Raw genomic sequence first — 19,688 nt, forward strand, 5'->3', positions numbered from 1 at the left:
TAGCTGGGTCTGGTGGCCTGGTGGCTGCTGCTCCTCCACAGCAGCGTAACACTTACCTCCCATCGGGTGGAGGCTGCTCAGGGTGTTGAGGTTCCCAGAGGAGGCAGTCTGCTGAAGGAGCTGCAAATAAAGCTAGACATTACACCAAAAAACAGAACAAGAGTGAGAGTGAGGGCTGGTTCTGCATCTGGGATAACTCTACAGCACAGCAAAGCGAGAGTGCAGAGGCCCCCAGAGAGAAGAGAGTTGAAGACAAGAACCCAAGCCAACACAACAGAAACATGAGGCTTATGACAGCACAGGACAATACGACACAGCTAAAGCCCTGGCCCAGAAGACATTTACAGTCACTGAGTACTGACCAAGCTCAAGTCCCTGGGCAACAGAAAGGCAGCACAGCAGAGGACAGAAGTCGAGCAGAGAACCAAGCTCAGCTATGCAATCCACTGCAATGAGAGTCTGCAGATGGAGGACTGCCACGTCTAGTTCCTTGCTCCCAAGTTCTTAGTTCACTCCGCACACATCTTATTTTGCAGATTGTTCCCACCTAGGCACTCAATTTCTACTTCACACTACTATTATTTTAAATATCAAATCTAAACCATTTCAGGGTATTTCTTGGAGTCATTCTTTAGTGGCGACAACGGAACACGAAAAGACCAATCTTTTGATGCTATATATATCCATACAGCCCCGTTTATCTCCTCCCCCACAAAACTGGTCTTCACTGTTACGGATGACCAAATGACTGACGAACGGACTGATCATGATCGGTTCAGCGTATATTCTTTCAATTGCTGCCCCCTAACAAATACAACAAGAGGTTGTCCATGAGCTTATGGATCTCCATGATCTTACTATCTTTGCAAACAGCAACCTTTGACTAACAAACCGGCTGAAAACCTTTGCTCCATTCAAAGCCAATCACTTTTCCTCATGTACAACTGGTATCCTCGTTTCTGAATCCTTTATTCAACCTGTTGCCCATTTCCATGAACACCCGATCTGGTTCCTCAGTCATCATGAATCCCTTTAGTCCATATAGATTTTAGGTTCTCAAACCTCCAGATATAGAATGAGAAAATGTATATACACAAAATTTTTATCAGCTTCTCAATGGGGTCCACACCCCACAAAGATTAAGAACCACTGCTATAGTCTAAACAGACTAGAGGTTCAAGTCCACCTATTCCAGAAAGAACCTCATAATTAATATTAATGTACTATCATTTATATACCACATGTCCTCATTTTTGTCTTCTTAAATACCCTGGGCAATGTGCTCAACCCCAACTGGTGGGCTGTGCATTCTATACTTGGCACCTTCATTTCCTCCCTAAATGAGAACAGTTCTGAGGGCAGGGATCATGTCTAACTGAAACAAAAAGACCGCAGCTCTCAACAAATACCATCATGTGCTGCTGGATGTGGTGATGGCAATAAAAAGGAGACTCTACCCTAAAAAAGAGCTCCAAAACTCTCTAAGAAAGGCGAATGCATATAACGGAGATCATTTTAAACGCATTATCATTTTGGCAGAAGACTAAAATAAAATCTCTCTGAATTTCCTGAACTTACAAGCAATGTTCTAGCACTAAGAAACAACTTAATCTGATGAGATATACCAACCATCTATACTTTTTGACTTCAGAGAAATACTAGCTGGAAAACTGGGATTTCTTCTAACATTTTAGAAATATGAAGACCAAGAGGCAGCAAATTAGCCAAAACTCAATACTGGGAGACAGAAATCATTGCCTTTCTTGTTTCTGTATAGGACAATGTTTTAAAGGATGTTTTAAAATTTAAATGTTTAAATTACATACTTTTAGAGTAAAAGTATGTAATTATTCTTATGTGTATATTTTTGGGACTATCCATACGAATCTATTGGTTTCACCACTGATTTTCCTTCATTGACAGCTTCACAGATGAGATAGTTTTAAGTATTTCGTACTGCTATTCTTTTAAGATTTTAAAGCAGTGATAATCCCCTGTAACATATTTGTAGATCTAGTAAATCTAAACACCAAATTAGAGCCTTTGGACTACGTAAGTCAAACTCAAGAACAAGATGGAAAGAGTTAAAGGCTATCCATCTATAATGTAGGGAATTCAAATATACACCTGTAATACTCATTTAATAATGTCTGTGCCAGTATCTTGCTCTCTCACTGGAAAGAAACATTTACCATACTCTTCAGGAAAGACTCAATAAGCATTTAATTATGTTCTCTACATCTGGGAGAAAGAAATATGGAGATTTTTGGTAGTTAAGATTCTCTTGGGATTTTTTTTTTTAAAAAAATGAAGTGACAGGGACACTGGAGATATTTCTAAATCTTTGATCAGGAAATCAGGATTTCACTTTAATAGTAATGGAAGTCTCAAATTATAACCAAAGTTGTGTTTATAAGACAGAGAGAGAGACAGAGAGAGAGACAGAGAGATACACTAACATAACTTAAAAGAATATTGCATTGCCTAAGTTTTACGTAAAATTTTGATATGTTAAAGTTGTAAATGCCATTGTGTCTATTAGCTAGGGATGGCACAAGAAGAAAACAGCTGGGAGCTTGCACAGTCTGCAGAAAGCAAACCACAAAGACTCACTGCTAAATACTGGGGTCCAAGAGTATTTAGACCAGCAAGGTTTCCCCACACAGATGCTGCGCTGATTTGCTGCATCTGCTGCTGGAGCTGCTGGGCCATTCTCTTCTGTTCTTTGTCCTTCTGCGTATCAGCAAATTTTACCACCATGGGAGATGAGCAGCCCTATGAAAACACCAAAGCCAAAGGGTGAAAGTCCTCCTTCTACACGAAGGAAAAATCCTCCTTTGTAGTGACACACAAGATGCATTCTAATTTCATTCACTGCCACATGACTCTCTTCCTGACAGACACAAATGGCAAAAAGACAAATTTAAAAGGGCAACTTCTAATATGTTAATTTTTTAAAAAGCAACCATTTTTTTCACTTTAAGATGCTTAGCCTGCTTAACCTTTAGGGCAGTCAGATGCTGCAGAACTTTAATGGCCAACTGTCCTAGCACTCTCAGGCTAAGGAACTTTTCCCTTTCATTCATCTGCTCCCTACCTCCATGGTCTGTGCTTGGTGCATTGCCTTGATAGCCGTCTGTGCCATGGCTCTTGTTGTAAAAGTCACAAATGCACAACCTGGTAAGAGAAGTGTCAATAACTCATTCATTCATTTGCTTATTAAATATCCGATTGACATTTACTGAGCACCTGCTATGTGCCAAGTACTATGCTAGCAATAACAGTCATGGTTCCTGCCTTCAGGGGTTAGAGATCTAGTAAAGGACACAGATACATTGTAACAGTGACTAGTGCTTCAGTGAAAAAGTAGGGAAGCACAACAAGAAAGAAAGTGCTTGATAAAGGGATAAAGGAGAGAAATCCTAATCCTCTAGTTCCTCTGGATAAGAAAGTGTTTCCATTAAGGACCTGTCCAAGCACAAAAAGAGAAAATTTTAATACAGGACATTGAAGTGCAGAATGCAGACTCCTTAGGGGGATGGGACAATTCTAAAGGAATCAGTTGGTAGACGGAACCTACATTTACAATATCAAGCCCAGCCACTCCATCATCACAGGGTCATGTTAGCTAGTGATCCCTGGTTTCCACTGGTCTAACTAAAAGAGACTCTAAATTTAAGACCAGTATCTTTAAAGGCTAAAAATGTACCCACCTCGGCTCAGGCCATCAGGTCCCCGTAATATCCGGCATTCTTCAATCTGTCCAAATGAAGAGAACATGACTCGGATGTCATTTTCAGTGCACTTCTTGGAAATCATACCAATAAACAGCTTCCTGTCTTCCACTGCTAAGAGAGTAAAACACAAAAGGCTTGAACATCATTACTACAAGAGGTAGTATGGCATAGACCCTGGAGTCAGACCATCTATGTTTGGATCCTGGCTCTATGCCTTTATATCCTATTACTTGGATTCTAAGATACACATTTTTTCATCATTTAGCAACTCATCTTATAATCAACTGAACCTTTAAATTGGAAACATTTAGATAAAATATAGTAATTTGCGATCCTGTGAAAGTTACTTAACCATTCTGTGCCTGTCACTTCTGATTAACAGGACTAACCGTGTTTCTCTTAAAGGTAGCTGTAGGTATTAAATGCAAAGCACTCAGCATCTTGCCTAGCACTTAGTGATGTTTGCTCTTACTAGCAGTTCTACTACACCAAAGAAGGACAAGTTTTTCACATTTAATTGATATGACAAGAGAAACAGAACACACCTTTTGGTGAGTGTAAATGTCCACTTTCCTTTTCTGATTATTCTCTTGAGGACTAAGTTCTCCTTCCTACTTGTCCATCTCCCCTTCCCCCATTCTTGTCGTAAGAAATTATATTCATCAAAGACATTCCAGTTTACTCTAAAATGTTCTTGTACTATTTACGTATCAACTCTCTCCATCTCATTTATTTACCATATTTATTTTAAAGAAAAAAAAACCCAGACAATTTAGATGACAGATTACTTAGTGCAATGGACTACAATCTTACACCATACACAAAAATTAACTCAAAATGGATTAGACTTAAACGTATGACCTGAAACCATAAAACTCCGAGAAGAAAACATAGGCAGTAAGCTCCATAAAACCAATCTTAAAGATGATTTTTTGGATCTAACTCCCAAAACAAAGGCAACAAAAACAGAAATAAACAAGTGGGACTACATCAAACTAAAAAGCTTCTACAGAGCAAAGAAAATCATCAACAAAATGCAAAGGCAACCTACTGAATGGGAACAATATTTGCAAATCATGTATCTGATAAAGGGTTAATATCCAATATATAAATAACACCTACAACTCAGGAACAACAAAACACAGCACCCAGTTAAAAAAAAAATGGGCAGAGGATCTGAACAGGTATTTTTCCAAAGAAGACATGCAGCAAATGGCCATCAGGTACATGAAAAGATGCTCAACATCACCAATCATCAAGAAAATGCCAATCAGAGCAACAATGAAGTATCCCCTCCCACTTGTTAGAATGGCTATAATCAAAAAGACAAGAAATAACGAGTTGGTGAGGATGTGAAAAAGAGAGCCCTTGGTGCATTGCTGGTGGGAATGTAAACTGACTGCAGCCAATGTAAAAACCAACATGGTTCCTCAAAAATTTAAAAACAGAGCTACCATATAAGCCAGTAATTCTACTTCTGGGTATTTATCTGAAGAAAACAAAAACACAAACTCAGAAAGCTGCATACTCCGGGCACCTGGCTGGCTAAGTCGGTGGAGCATGCGACTCTTGATCTTGGCATTGTGAGTTTGAGCCCTACAATGGGTGTAGAGATTATTTAAAAATAAAGCCTAATGGGCCGCCTGGGTGACTTGGTTAAGCGTCCGACTTCAGCTCAGGTCATGATCTCGCGGTTCATGAGTTCAAGCCCCGTGTCGAGCTCTGTGCTGACAGCTCACAGCCTGGAACCTGCTTCAGAATCTGACTCCCTCCTCTCTGCCCCTCCCCACTCATGCTCTGAAAATACACATTAAAAAAAAATTAAAAAAAAAAAAAATAAAGCCTAAAAAGAAAAATAGCTGCACACCCATGTTCACTGCAGCATTATTTACAATAGTCAAGACATGGAAACAACCTAAGTGTCTATCAACAGATGAGCAGATAAAGAAAATGTGGGATACACACACACACACACACACCCTGGATATTATTCAGCCATAAAAAAGAATGGAATCTTGCCATTTGTGGCGGCATGGATGGACCTCGAAGACTTTATGTTAAGTGAAATAAGTCAAACAGAGAAAGATACTGTATGATCTCACTTACATAAAATCTTAAAAACAAACAAAAAACTCCCTAAGTTCATAGATACAGAAACCAAATTGGTGGTTGGAGGTTGGGCGTAAGGGAGTGGGCAAAAAAGGTAAAAAGGATCCACAGGTGGGGCACCTGGGTGGCTCAGTCAGTCAAGTGTCCAACTTCGGCTCGGGTCACAATCTCCTGGTTCATGGGTTCAAGCCCAGTGTTGGGCTCTGTGCTGACAGCAGGCAGCCTGGAGCCTGCTTCAGATTCTGTGTCTCCTTCTCTCTCTCTGACCCTCCCCCTCACGCTCAGTTTCTCTCTCTCTCTCAAAAATAAATAACAAGACTTGAAAAATTTTTTTAAAGAATCAAAAGGTACAAACTTCCCATTATAAAATAATTTAGCCTGGTGACTATAGTTAATAGTAATGTAATGCACATTTGAAAGCTGCTTAGAAAGCAGACCTTAAAAATTCTCATCAAAACTTTTTTAATTTTCTTTTTTTAATTTACATCCAAATTAGTTAGCATATAGTGCAACAATGATTTCAGTAGATTCCTTAGTGCCCCTTACCCATTTAGCCCATCCCCCCTCCCACAACCCCTCCACCAACCCTCTGTTTGTTCTCCATATTTAAGAGTATCTTATGTTTTGTCCCCCTCCCCGTTTTTATATTATTTTTGCTTCCCTTCCCTTATGTTCATCTGTCTTGTCTCTTAAAGTCCTCATATGAGTGAAGTCATGTGATTTTTGTCTTTCTCTGACTAATTTCACTTAGCATAATACCCTCCAGTTCCATCCACGTAGTTGCAAATGGCCAATATTTCATTCTTTTTGATTGCCAAGGAATACTCCACTGTATGTTTGTGTGTGTGTGTGTGTGTGTGTGTGTGTGTGTATATATGTACAACAAGCACATGACAGAAATTAGATATAAAATCCCAAGTCCTGGGGTGCCTCGGTTATATATATATATACACACATATATATATACATACATATATATATATACACCGCATCCATTGATGGACATTTGGGCTCTTTCCATACTTTGACTATTATTGATAATGCTGCTATAAACATGGGGGTGCACGTGCCCCTTTGAAACAGCATACCTGTATCCCTTGGATAAATACCTAGTAGTGCAATTGCTGGGTCGTAGGGTAGTTCTAGTTTTAGTTTTTTGAGGAACCTCCATACTGTTTTCCAGAGTGGCTGCACCAGCTTGTATTCCCACATCAAAACTTTTTTTGTTACTATGTATGGTGACAGATACTAACTAGACTTACTATGGGTGATCATTTTAATATATACAAATACTGAATCATTATGTTGCACACCTGAAACGAATGTTTTATGTCACTTAGACTTCAATAATAATAATAATAATAAAAAGATTACTTAAAGCAAACACAACCAGATACCATCAGAATGAACACTAAACTGGCAGAAACCTTCTAAGGAGAAGGCTTTTACACACTTGCTTACCATTGTTCTTCTCACTGTCGGCAGGTTTCATCTGTATAGGATGATGCATCTAAAAAGGAAAACACACAGATACTATCACTGTACACACTGAAGGCATTCAGAAAGATAAGTGAAGACTCTAAAGGAAATACCAAAACCAGAGCCTTAAGAGTTCTCTCTATACTCACGTCTGCCTCAAGATAATTTTTTCCCAAAGTATCAAAATAGAGTATGAATCAAGAGGTTAAAATTCTTTTGGTTAAGAGAGAACTACATGACCTTCAGCCTATGTTCTTTGAAATAATCCCTTTATGTCCTCCTTTACATCAATTTCTGTGGCAGTTACTTTTTCCCCAAGATGGCTTTCAGTGTGGGCCTGACACCTATAAGTATGTTCCATGTATTAAAACCACCACAGTTCCACTTCCTAGTAGGAGCTTTCTTACCCCTGGTAGGACCTTCATGTTGTGAAGAGCATTCTGCGCCTCTAATGCAGCTTTACGGGTGTAAAATGTAACAAAACAGCACCCTGCAATAAACAAGATTTCACAAAATCAAACCAGTCCTTTGAAAGCAGGTAATTCCTAGAGTACTCCCTCCTCCACAGACATACTGGAACTTCAAAGAGAAGACTGGGTATATTAAAATTGGCATCCCTCCCCCCAAAGAGAAAGGGGGGGGGGAGGGAAAGAAACAGAAAAACACCCTACACTACTTTCTATTCATTTTCTATATTGTTATAGTCTTCTGCTTCTACTAAAATTCTTTAGCTGCTCCTATAAACTTCTCTGGGAGAGATAACTTCCCTTGCAAAGGTCACAGTACCATGCCATTTGACGTACCCTACCTGGGGCACCAGGGAGTGTGCTGGGCAAGACACTCAGAACAAATAAAAAAGGGGCCTTGCACTCACAGCTTGTAGTCTACCAGGAACTCATTCTTTCTCAGAATAAATCAATCCTTATAGTCAATTTCTACCATATGCATCAAACATAATAACCATTTATTAAATTATAAAATGACTAAAGAGCAAGAAACTCTTAATACCTTTTTTGGACCCTTGGTCCTCATCAAATATAATTAAGATTCTAACAGCACATGGCACTAAGGAGATTTGTAGATTTTGTCATTTGTATCTTTATTAGGGATAGGAGGGGAGAGGTGTGTCTTATAAATATGGGCTCATTGTCCCATGAGATACCATATAGATTCCTTTCAAAATCACCCTGCAATTAAGATTTTAAAGTACTGCATGTTCTACTGCCAGTCGTTAATATAAAGGAACTATAATACTTTATATTTTTGGTTAACTATACACATAGAGAAAATAATTTATCTGCTTCTTGATCCTCTGCTCTTAAGCTGGCTTCAAACCTAACAATCCTGCTTGCTCACATCTGCACTGTAGAACAGCTTCCACAGAAAATTATTCTAACATCGGTCATTTGGAAAAGAATATTGTATGTGCATGTATAGGGCAAAGCTAGTGCCTCTTCTACCATTGCTCCCATAAAGCTTCTACTCTGCTAGGCATTTCTGGAAGCAACGCAGTCTTTCTTCCATTCATTTGTAGGCTACAACAAACAGGTTACCTAAAAACAGGTCCTTCCTGGTTGCTAAGCCTTCCTATGAAGACTCTGCAAACACTAACAGAAATTCATAGGTACAGTGTAGATAGTGCCTTCCTTTCAGCTTATTCTAGCCAAAACACCAAAGAAAACCTTATGTAGTTAGTTTACTTCAACTTTATTTTTGCCATTGCATCCCTAAGATCAAGAGACATTCACATTTAAAAAAAGAGAGGGGCGCCTGGGTGGCTCAGTTGGCTAAGCACCTGACTTCGGCTCAGGTCACGATCTAGCAGTTCATTGAATTTGAACCCCACATTGGGCTCTGCACTGACAATGCAAAGCCTGCTTCAGGTCCTGTCTCCCTCTCTGCCCCTCCCCTGCTCTCTCTCTCTCAAAAATAAACATTAAGAGAGAGAGTGAGACAGAGATAGACTCTCACATGAGTTTGTCTCTTAAATTTAGAGCTCTGACAAAGGACCATCTACGATCCAATTTACAAGTTATCCTCATGATATCAACTTAACTTTTTATTTTTAAGCCATTAAATGTGTTTGGGCTGGAAGATGTAACTATTCTAAAAGGAAAGCCCCTTTGGATGTGACCACAGGAACATTCCGGCAATGAGAGACAGCAAGCACATGACAGAAATTATATAAAATCCCAAGTCCTGGGGTGCCTGGGTGGCTCGGTCAGTTAAGCATCTGACTCTTGATTTCGGCTCAGGTCATGATCTCACAGTTTGTGGGATCAAGCCCTGCGTCAGACTCTGAACCGACAGCATGGAGCCTGCTTGGGATTCTCTCTCTCTCTCTGCCCTTCCCCTGCACATGCTCTCTCTCTCAAAATAGATAAAATTAAATAAACAACAACAACAAACAAAACACTAACCCAAAGCCCTTACCTTTGCTCTGAGGAGGGTTTTGGCTCCTATCCCTTAGGACATTGATTTCATAGACAGCACCATACTGTTCAAAGAGTTCCCTCAAGTCCTTCTCAGACCAGGTTCTTGGAACCTGGCCCACAAACATCTTGATAGCATCAAGATCCGGTTGGTCTGGGTGGTCCAGGGTGCCGTTCATTTTCTTTGAGCTGCATAAAACAAAATATAGCTTCTATTATGCATTCATGGTGCTTTCCAGGGAGATGTTTCTTTTCTTTAAAGATCTCAACTACTTCCTAAAAAAGTCGGGAGAAAGAATTCTACTTCTTTTCACTACAGTCATTCAATTTACCAGAGTTCTCTGGTCTTCCCCTTAGCCATGGCCATGCTTTCCATTAGATCCCAAACTGAAGTCACCATTCCGATTAGGGCATTCTGGGTTTTAACTAAGTAATTAAATGTCACTCAATCCTTGTCTAGCCTGAGAATTCTTGTAAGAACCTAAGAGGCAAACTTCCTAAAGCAAGTTTTAGTGGTTTTGAAACACAGTTAACAAAACTCTTAAAAATGTGCATAAAAATCACAATGGACTGTTGATTAGTGGGTAAGATGCAGGACTCCCCTCGTATACAATGACAGGTGACAAGTCTTTTTTCAGCAGATGTTAGAACAAAGCACTTGATTTCCAAGGCCTAAGCTAAGAACAGAACAGAAAGAATGTCAGCCTTTGAATGTTGCTGTCTCAGTCCTCGACCCAGTGCTCTTAAGTCATGCTTCCAAGACCAAAACAAAGCTTCGCCTTTTAAACTTTCACAAATGATTGTTATATAGACAATGACAACACCATCCTAGGGTTTTTTGTTTCTGAGTTATCCAACTTACTACTAGTTCTCTAAGACTGTACCAGTTAATTCCCTTACCAAGTAAACCATTACAACATCCACAAACTCTCGCAATCCTATCACATCAAACTTGTAACACTCCTGCTTTAATACCTTCATTTTAACCCTCCCACTGCCAAGAACCTAGAGGGATTCCTGGACTACAAATGTTTCCACTCAGAATGAATCAAAGTCCTTCTCCTACCACTGTAGCTCAAGATTGTATCTTAGCATTTATCACAACCATTAACACCTTAAGTTCCAAACAGCCAGCATGGCTAACTTTTCTGTTAGTGCATGCTTAATCCAGAAATCACTTCATCATATTCAAATTTGCCATGTCCTCGGGGCGCCTGGGTGGTTCCATCGGTTAAGCATCCGACTTCAGCTCAGGTCATGATCTCTCAGTTTGTGAGTCCGAGCCCCGTGACTGGCTCTGTGCTGACAGCTCAGAGCCTGGAGCCTGCTTCCGATTCTGTGTCCCCCTGTCTCTTGGCCCCTCCCTTACTCATGCTCTGTCTCTGTCTCTCAATAATAAATAAATGTTTAAAAAAACAACAACAAATTTGCCACGTCCTAATATCAACCCTAAATAAAACGCTAGTTTCCTTTAAAGGAAAAACAACAGTTTTTCTACCAGTGCTATCTTCTGAACAATATTTGAAGATACTTGAGAATGCTGGATCTATGAAGGTGGTTTAACCTCTGTATTTAAAAAAAATTTTTTTTTCAACGTTTATTTATTTTTGGGACAGAGAGAGACAGAGCATGAACAGGGGAGGGGCAGAGAGAGAGGGAGACACAGAATCGGAAACAGGCTCCAGGCTCTGAGCCATCAGCCCAGAGCCCGACGTGGGGCTCGAACTCACAGACTGCGAGATCGTGACCTGGCTGAAGTCGGACGCTTAACCGACTGCGCCACCCAGGCGCCCCATTAACCTCTGTATTTTAATTCCTACTTTTAACTGAACACCCACAGGAACTATTTACATATTGCCTTGGCTGAATCTAGTACTAAATATCAAAAGCTGTAAGGCAAATGGCATATAGACCAACTCTTGTTACTATGTCTGGAAAGGTTTCCCCATGTTCTTTCAGGTAAATTAGTCTGTTTCGTCAGGACTCAAACAGTACTAAATTTTCCCCTTCATTATAGTACTTACCACCTTTTAGCATAATCTGCCTATATCTAGCTCTCCCAATTAGACTGAGAGTTCCTTGAAGGCAGAAGCTGTTTTGTTTGCTATTCATTCTTACAGTCACACCTGGCATAGCACCTGGTTCAAAGTAAGTCCTCAGATGTGTGGGATGGGAGGAATTTCTTGTTCTCTTCCCCCTTTAATTTAAGCAACTAATCCTGATAAAAATGAACACTGCACAAAGAGGGCTCACAAAGAGCAGCTGTTATCTCCTGTGATTATTTGTCACCAGATCAATCTACCCCAAGTGTTTTGAAATGCATTATTTTATTGGTTTTCCTTTAGTTTTGAATTACTAAATTCGGGTTGTTGTAAAAATATAATGGGGCTCAGTCGGTTAAGCGTCTGACTTTGGCTCAGGTCATGATCTTGCAGTTCATGGGTTCGAGCCCCATGTCTGGCTCTGTGCCGACAGCTCAGAGCCTGGAGCCGGCTTTAGATTCTGTATCTTCCTCTCCCCCTAGCTCACACTCTCTCTCAAAAATAAACATTTATATATATATTTATATAGATGAAACGTAGTTGCTTTTAGAAGGTAATCCCAATGTTCTAACAAACCACGCTATGATTAAAAAAAAACCCAAAAAAACCCAAAACTCTATGACTAACGAAACAATGGCTGTCACTCCCAACAACCTGCCTCTAACAAGTTTAATTACCAGTTTTAATATCATTTTATTAAAATGTTGCTGGTCTTTAATATTTCCATCCTAGGGAGGGTTAAAGGGTTAACACAGAACCCCCAAATGGTGCTCAGAATATGTTTTGATAAGAATGTTGACACTACTTTTGAAAAGAGGCAGGGGTTTACTGATTTGTAATTATATTGGAGGCAAACACTCTGTCCGTTCCTTCTGTATTTGTGTGCCATTTCTAAATTTTCTACATCACTGTTTAGTGCAAAAGAATCATCAATAATCAACATATATGAATTACGGTTTATTTAAAAGTTCAGTGGAGACTCAGCATTCTAGATGAATACCCTCCCTTTCTCTCTTTACTCTCCAAATCCTTCTCCATTTCTTCACATCCACCTACTCCATGAACCACCCTTTCCCTCTGTATATACCAATTCATTAGCCAGAAGAATCTTCTGGACCAGTGCTATTCAAAGTGCCAAGGACCAGGGGAAATCTTCAAATTTAACCCTTTAGAAACTCCCTCCCCCAGACCCCCATTTGGAGAGAGACAGCAAGCAGGGAAGGGGCAGAGAGGAAAGAAAGAATCCCAAGCAGGTCCCTTACTGTCAGTGCAGAGCCCGATGCAGGGCTCGAACTCATGGACTGTGAGATCATGACCTGAGCTGAAGTCAAGAGTCGGCCACTTAACCCACTGAGCCACCCAGGTGCCCCACCCTTTAGAAACTTTTATAGAAACTGAACTAGGTAACTTTATATATATTCAATCTAATAATAATTAAAAGATACAAAATGCAAGCTTATACCTTATTATCTTGTCTTCCTACTTGACTGTTTTTATTGTATTTTAGAAGTCAGGTCGTGACAGGCTTAGGACATGGTTCTTCACCAGTCTGAGAAGCACTTCTAGAGCACAGCAAATTACAAGGCCATGTTGAAGATGCTGTGGACATCATGTAACCGGAATGTTGCACTGACTTATTCTTTCCTCTAATAAATCCTGGGCACTTATACAGTTATACAGGCCAGACACTATGTGAAATGTGGTATATATTGGTGAATAAGGAAAACATCATTATAAACTTTTATTGTGTCAGAGGAAATGAACAACAATGTTCTTCCATCCTCAACTTCCTCACATATTTCCAGCATGCATGTTGTCCTTAGAAGTAACCACTGCACAAAAAAGTCACCTGGGAACAAGACTCTCAGTGTGATATGCCAAGGACCCCACGTCATCAAGGTGTGGCATTTACTCTACATATCACTAAAAACACTCTCAAATGTGTGCCTGACCTCCCCATTGATGGAGAGCTCCTCAGAGTCAGTGATCATGAATTACTGATATTATGCCTACTCAAGAACCAATGAATTCAGCAGCCCCCTGGAGAAGTACCTATTACTATCCCTGTCATTCTTAAGAAGCAAGTCTATGGATATTCTTATCCTCTGTGAAATTACTGACCTGGGAGCAGGGTGGGAGAGAGGAAAAGCAGGGAATGAGGGAAGCAAGGAAGGAAGAAGAGAGATAAGGAGGCAGCAAGTGTTTTAGGGGAGAGGCATGGCACCAACCACCTTTTTTTACATTTCTGCTTCTAGCAGCAACTAGCAAATCATTAAAAATGAGAAAATGTGAAAAATCAGGACCAGAGGCTGCCTTGTCTACCTGGATTCTTGATGGAACATGCTATAGGAAAGTAAAAAAGAGAACCATTTTGGAAGAGAAACAGGAGAGACAAAACTAAGAGCTTCATTTTCAAAGCACACATTTGTTCAGAATTCTTAAACCCTCTCTTCTTTCTCTTATCTCCCTCTCAAAACTTCCTGGCCCCAGGCCCAGCTCAGGGGGGCAGAGTTAATGTCTTGTCCCACTTTTCCCCCATCCCCTGGCTCCACCTAACTATACCAGTGGGGTGAACCTTAACCCAACAAACTGATCTACCGGGTAGCCAGAAATCTAAGACCTATGCTTACAACAGAAAGGCCTGGCCAATCAAGCTCCTTACGGCTTGGCTTTACCGAACAAGACAATAGCCACTGGCCACATGTGGTTACTGCATAGGATAAGGAGAGGCAGAGAACATTTTTATCATCACAGAAAGCTCTATGGCACAGAACACTGCTCTACAGAACCTGGAACTGGTTAACAGAAACAGGCAGTGATGAAGTCAGAATTCGGGAAGCTGCAAGCAGAGACAGCCTAAGGTGACAAGGTAAAAGGGCAGTGGCAAGAGATAAGCGAGGTCATGCTACAACATCGACATCGATGAAGCCTGAAAACATGATGCCAAGTGAAAGAAGCCAATCACAAAAGGCTACACATTGTGTGATTCCATTTATATGAAATTTCCAGGGTAGACCAATCTATAAAGATAGAAAGCGGGTTAGCAGTTGCCTAGGAATGGGAACTGGGGGTGCAGGAGGATGACTGCTAATGGGTACCAGATTTCTTCTTGGGGTGATCAAAGTGTTCTGGAATTAGACAGCGGAGGCAGTTGTGCAACTTTGTGGACACAGTAAAAATCACTGAATTATGCATTTAAAACGGTAAATTTTATGTTATGTGAATTATATCTTAATCTGAGAGACAAAGAGAGACGGAGCAAGAAAACGGGATGGAAGGGAGAATGGCAAGGCAAAGCCATGCTGCAATCAAGCAGCAGCACGTGCAGTGAGGACAAGAGAATGTGTGTCCTGGGTCAGAAAGAAAGGATTTTCTAAGTCTTCCAGAAAGTCCCTAATTACATTACAGTCCAGCCCATGTGTGCCCTTACAAAAAAACCCTTTCACATATGCTAGCTCCAGAGGGTATCTGTTCTTTGCAGCCAAACAGGCTAGCAAATACTACCTTTACATCTGCTCAAAAATCAATTCCTTGGGTGGGAACAAAATGAGTAAAGGAGATTAATAAATACAAATCTCCAGTTAATTAAGTCATGGGGATGTAATGTACAGCATGGGAATATAATAAATAAAACTATTAACTTTGCAGGTGACAACAGACTTACTGTCATGACCATTTCACAACGTACACAAATGTCAAATCACTGTGCTGCATACCTGAAACTAATATAATACTGTATGTCAACTATACCTCAATAAATTAAAAAATAATTCCCAAAACCTTTCATTACTCATTTTTTTCCACTCAACCCTTCTCATTACCTGTTGACCTCCATTTGTTCATTATACAAACAGAAAAATTTTGGATACTTACCAATTCCCAAGAGGCATAAATATTTGTTGCTTCCCAATCTTCACCCACCACCCACCCCTACCAGGTCCCTCTGGCTCAGATACTGTGCTGTGGAAAACCGGCACAGAAGAACATCAGAATAAAAAGGACCCAGAAACACTGGCCTGAGTTACTTACCAACTGTTCTCTAGTGAGACAAAATTGTACATATTCTGGAAGGAAGGAATTTCCTTTTGGATAAAGGGAGATCTTCCTGTTAGTTGGGATGTTAGGTATTAGAAAAAGCTCTTAATAAAGGTTAAGTCACCTTTCAACAACTAAACAGGCTAACAATGCTTGTGAAGGTTTTCAGCCTTCTTCCCTGAGAAATGGAGATAACACCTAGAGACCTTATTTCAGTAATTATCTTTAATTATTAAAAACAAACAAACCTCACAGGGCTTATCATTCATTCAACTGTATTTCCTAACCTCCTACTATGTGCCAGATACTACACACTCGAGGGGCTATAGAAGGGGACTGAGCAGTACCTGTCCTGAAGGTGATGGCACCAAACAAGTGGAAGAACACAACTATAAGGACCTACAAATATTTTCACGGATGCTTAAAAGTTCTGTGGGGAAAAAAATGGGTATGATGGTTTTATTGTATTTGGAGGAGGAGGGCAGGGACTTAAGCTGAATGGACAAAGGGGCTGGAAACAGTGCTGTATAGAATGGAGTGATGTGAAAATGGTAAGAACTCAGAAAAAAGAGAAGAAGGTAAGATAACATTAGGTAAAAAAAGGACTTGAGAAACTTAGGGGAGAGTACACATTTTAAAAGATTAGGAAAAAAGAGAGAAAACATTAGAAAATCACTGAGAATAAACAGATACATTGGAAAGATGCCCTGAAGAGCTTTTCTTGTGATACTAACAGGCTTGGACTTTATTCCAAGATTCTTTTTTTAAGGTTTATTTATTTTTGAAGGAGAGAGACAGAGTGAGAGCAGGGGAGGGGCAGAGAGAGAGGGAGACACAGAATCTGAAGCAGGCTCCAGGCTCTGAGCTGTCAGCACGGAGCACAACATGGAGCCCCAACTCACAAACTGTAAGATCATGACCCGAGCTGAAGTCGGATGCTTAACCAACCGAGCCACCCAGGCCCCGCTATTACAAGATTTTTAAACAAGGAAGTGATTGGACTGGTCTTTTAAAGACAACTGACAATACAGAGGATGAAATAAAAGTGGGGAAATAAAGAGATTTTTGCACAAACTAGCTCCTAAGATTAGGGCCCAGTCTCAGGCAATGCTGAAAAATTTGGGGGCAGAACCCACTAGAAATTGGAGATAACCCAATGAAAAAGATGAAGAAAAGAAGTTACTGATCCCTCTTAGGTTCTAGTACAGTCATTCTGGGAAAGTGTTTTTGCACGGGGAAGTTCAGGGGACATTTGGGGGAAAAATACAGAGATGTGAGAATCAGAAAAGCAATCGGTACCCCCTTAAGCCAAGGGAAAGCTAAAAGGGACTGAGCTACAACTCCTAGAGAACACCCATTTCCTAGGGTACAAGCAAAGTAAGAGAAACCAGGGAAGCTGAAGAGTAGTCACAGCAGAATCAAGGACACTGTTAAAAGTAAGAATAGGAACTACAGTTCAGGTCCCCAGCCCTTCCACAGCTCCTCCAGCCATTCTTCTCTTTTGCAGGAAATTTTGAAATAGATACATTGCTAGATCACATTACTGGGCAAAATCACTTGAGAGAGAAAACTACTGATGTCAAGTCTCCTGCTAAAGAGTACGAATTAAAAGAAGGGCTGAGAACCCAACAAAAATGTGGCAAACACACCATTCTCACGAACTTTCTTCTTCCCAAATCTGTGTTTTGATATATGGTGCCCATGAGAATGGGCCCAAACACTTGCAATAATGAAAGAAGTCGATGGGTACCTGCTCAATGACACCTGAGGCAGCCTGGTCTAGGGGGCAAAAATAAAAAGATTATCATTAAACTTGATTTGAGGTCCAAAGCCGACACCAATTGTCATCAGGCAAGTCAGTTACAGCCTCTCAACTGTTTCTCATCTGTAAACAGAGGCAACAGCCTGTGCCCAATTAACCTCCCAAAGCTTTTGAGAAGATGGAAGACTAAAACAAAGGCAAACATACTTGGGAAAACATGCTCCAACCGCATGCTCCCTGATCACCTCTGACAGAATGACCTGTATTCAGTCCATTAGCTCTCAAACTTCAGTGTGCATGAAAACCACATGGGGCATTGCTAAAATACAGATTCTGGGGCCTTTTTCTAACATCAGAATATCTGGGCATGGGTCCAGGAATCAGCATTTTCATGTTCCAGGTGACTTTCATGCAGTGTTCCGTGATCCAGACTTCATGGGATACTGAATTAGTTTAACCTCTTGAAATATGAGAGCAGGCTTAGGAAAAATACTGTATCTAAGGACTGAACAAAGGCAGTGGCAAAACAGAGAGAAACTGTTACAATGAAAGATAATTTGAGCCACAAAGTCCTAGCTCTAGGGACATATATCTGGTATGTGGAAGTATTTTGATAATATATATTAAGTCTTTATGATGGCATTGATTTCACCTGTTATCTACAGCTGTAACAAAATTTTAGCAGTAAAGAGCTTGCATAAAAAGACAAACCTAAATTACCATTATTTTGGACACTACAGAGAAGGCATAACATCCGTATCAAATGAGTGAGCCAGCTAACTTTGAGGTCCCCCAAACTATTTCACAGAGAACTGTTCAAAATCTGCTATCATCCACACCTGCTACAGATAATCCCAAGGTAGATGGATTTCCAACGGAGGGCTATACTGAACGACTTAGACTACTGCCTGTTATCTAGGGAATATTCTACCATTTAATATTCTTGGCTTTGAATAACCTAAGTCTCATCTGCTTGAGGTTTCAAGATACTTTGAAACCCAGTTTAATTAACTGAAAACAAGAGTTAGAAATGTGTTCTTCACGAAGTTCAGAATTCAGGTTCCCTGAAGCTACAACTCAGAACCAGGTTAGCATTTTAGCTGTGTACAATGATAATGTCACTTACTAAACAGTATTTTAAACTGATTAGATTTCTTGTTCCCATGTTGAAAATTTGGGCAAATTGCCAATCAAAATTGATACAGTTTTGCTGAGGAGGGGAGGGGAAGAGCACACATCTGACATCCCTGAAATCATGTGTTGTGTTGCATTTTCAGTTTGACTAGGAAAAAATCAGGGCCCAGGGATACAGTTTAGATGCCAATACAGCATTCTGCATACATTACTAAATACACTCTAGTAACCTGTCTCCACTGTGACATGAGTCTAAGAATTTGATGTAAATAAATAACATCCCAAAAGATTGTTTGAAATTGCATACCCAACACAAAGCAGTAAAGCTAAGGTTTAAAAAAAAAAAAAATGCGTTGGAATCTATCACATGGGGAAACACTACAGCTTGCTTGAAGGGACTGGAGCCAGCACACTTGAGTTGATGTTGCTGCTCATATATCAAATGTACCCTTTTGTACAGAACTTAGCTACAGCCCCAAGGAAATCAGTAGTAAGGAGACAGAATCAGAGTACAATAGAAAATAATAATACTGTGGACTTTGGCTTCCTCACCCAATTTTTTTCTTCCCTCTTTTAGGGAAAGGGACCAGTTTTACCAAATAACAAAGAAAACAGCCCAGTTCCTCTGCTTATGATAAAAATTAGACAACAAAAATACTTACACAGGACTGGAATTCAAAGAGCAATGATCCACCATCATTTCTGGAAGGAAATCCAACTTAAACGCAGCCATCACCTCACTCTCCCCTTCAGAAGCCAATGATATTAACTTGCTGCACTTGTCTGATCCACAAATACACACAGCTTTAGCTTCCTGGGCCCCACAAAAAACACAAAGTGGAAACAGGAGCTCAGGGAAACCAGCAATAAGTGCCACAGAAACAGGCAGGACTGGGGAGGGGAAAGGGAGTACTGGATTAAAAGGGGGATGTGAGCATGTGAAGGGAGGCTCAGCCCG

The 19,688-nt window shown here is 40.3% G+C and overlaps 1 protein-coding gene across 9 annotated transcripts in view; it reads right to left on the reverse strand.

Annotated features, from left to right (window-relative positions):
* The window catches only part of CELF1 (CUGBP Elav-like family member 1), a 76,575-nt gene that overhangs the window by 15,861 nt on the left and 41,026 nt on the right, over positions 1–19,688 (reverse strand). For 4 of the 9 annotated variants that reach the window (XM_030333551.1, XM_030333554.1, XM_030333553.1 and 1 more), the window contains 8 exons: positions 19,393–19,544; positions 9,759–9,946; positions 7,733–7,815; positions 7,308–7,356; positions 3,714–3,848; positions 3,098–3,177; positions 2,614–2,775; positions 57–132 (listed from right to left, as the gene is read on the reverse strand). In XM_030333551.1, coding sequence (XP_030189411.1) covers positions 57–132; positions 2,614–2,775; positions 3,098–3,177; positions 3,714–3,848; positions 7,308–7,356; positions 7,733–7,815; positions 9,759–9,946; positions 19,393–19,463 — 844 coding nt within the window. In that variant the 5' untranslated portion in view covers positions 19,464–19,544. Of the gene's footprint in view, positions 1–56; positions 133–2,613; positions 2,776–3,097; positions 3,178–3,713; positions 3,849–7,307; positions 7,357–7,732; positions 7,816–9,758; positions 9,947–19,392; positions 19,545–19,688 lie in introns of those variants that run through there. The other 5 variants (XM_030333555.1, XM_030333557.1, XM_030333558.1 and 2 more) reach the window with 2 other exon arrangements.

Source organism: Lynx canadensis, chromosome D1 (assembly GCF_007474595.2).
Source record: "Lynx canadensis isolate LIC74 chromosome D1, mLynCan4.pri.v2, whole genome shotgun sequence".
In the NCBI taxonomy this organism is placed as follows: domain Eukaryota; kingdom Metazoa; phylum Chordata; class Mammalia; order Carnivora; family Felidae; genus Lynx; species Lynx canadensis.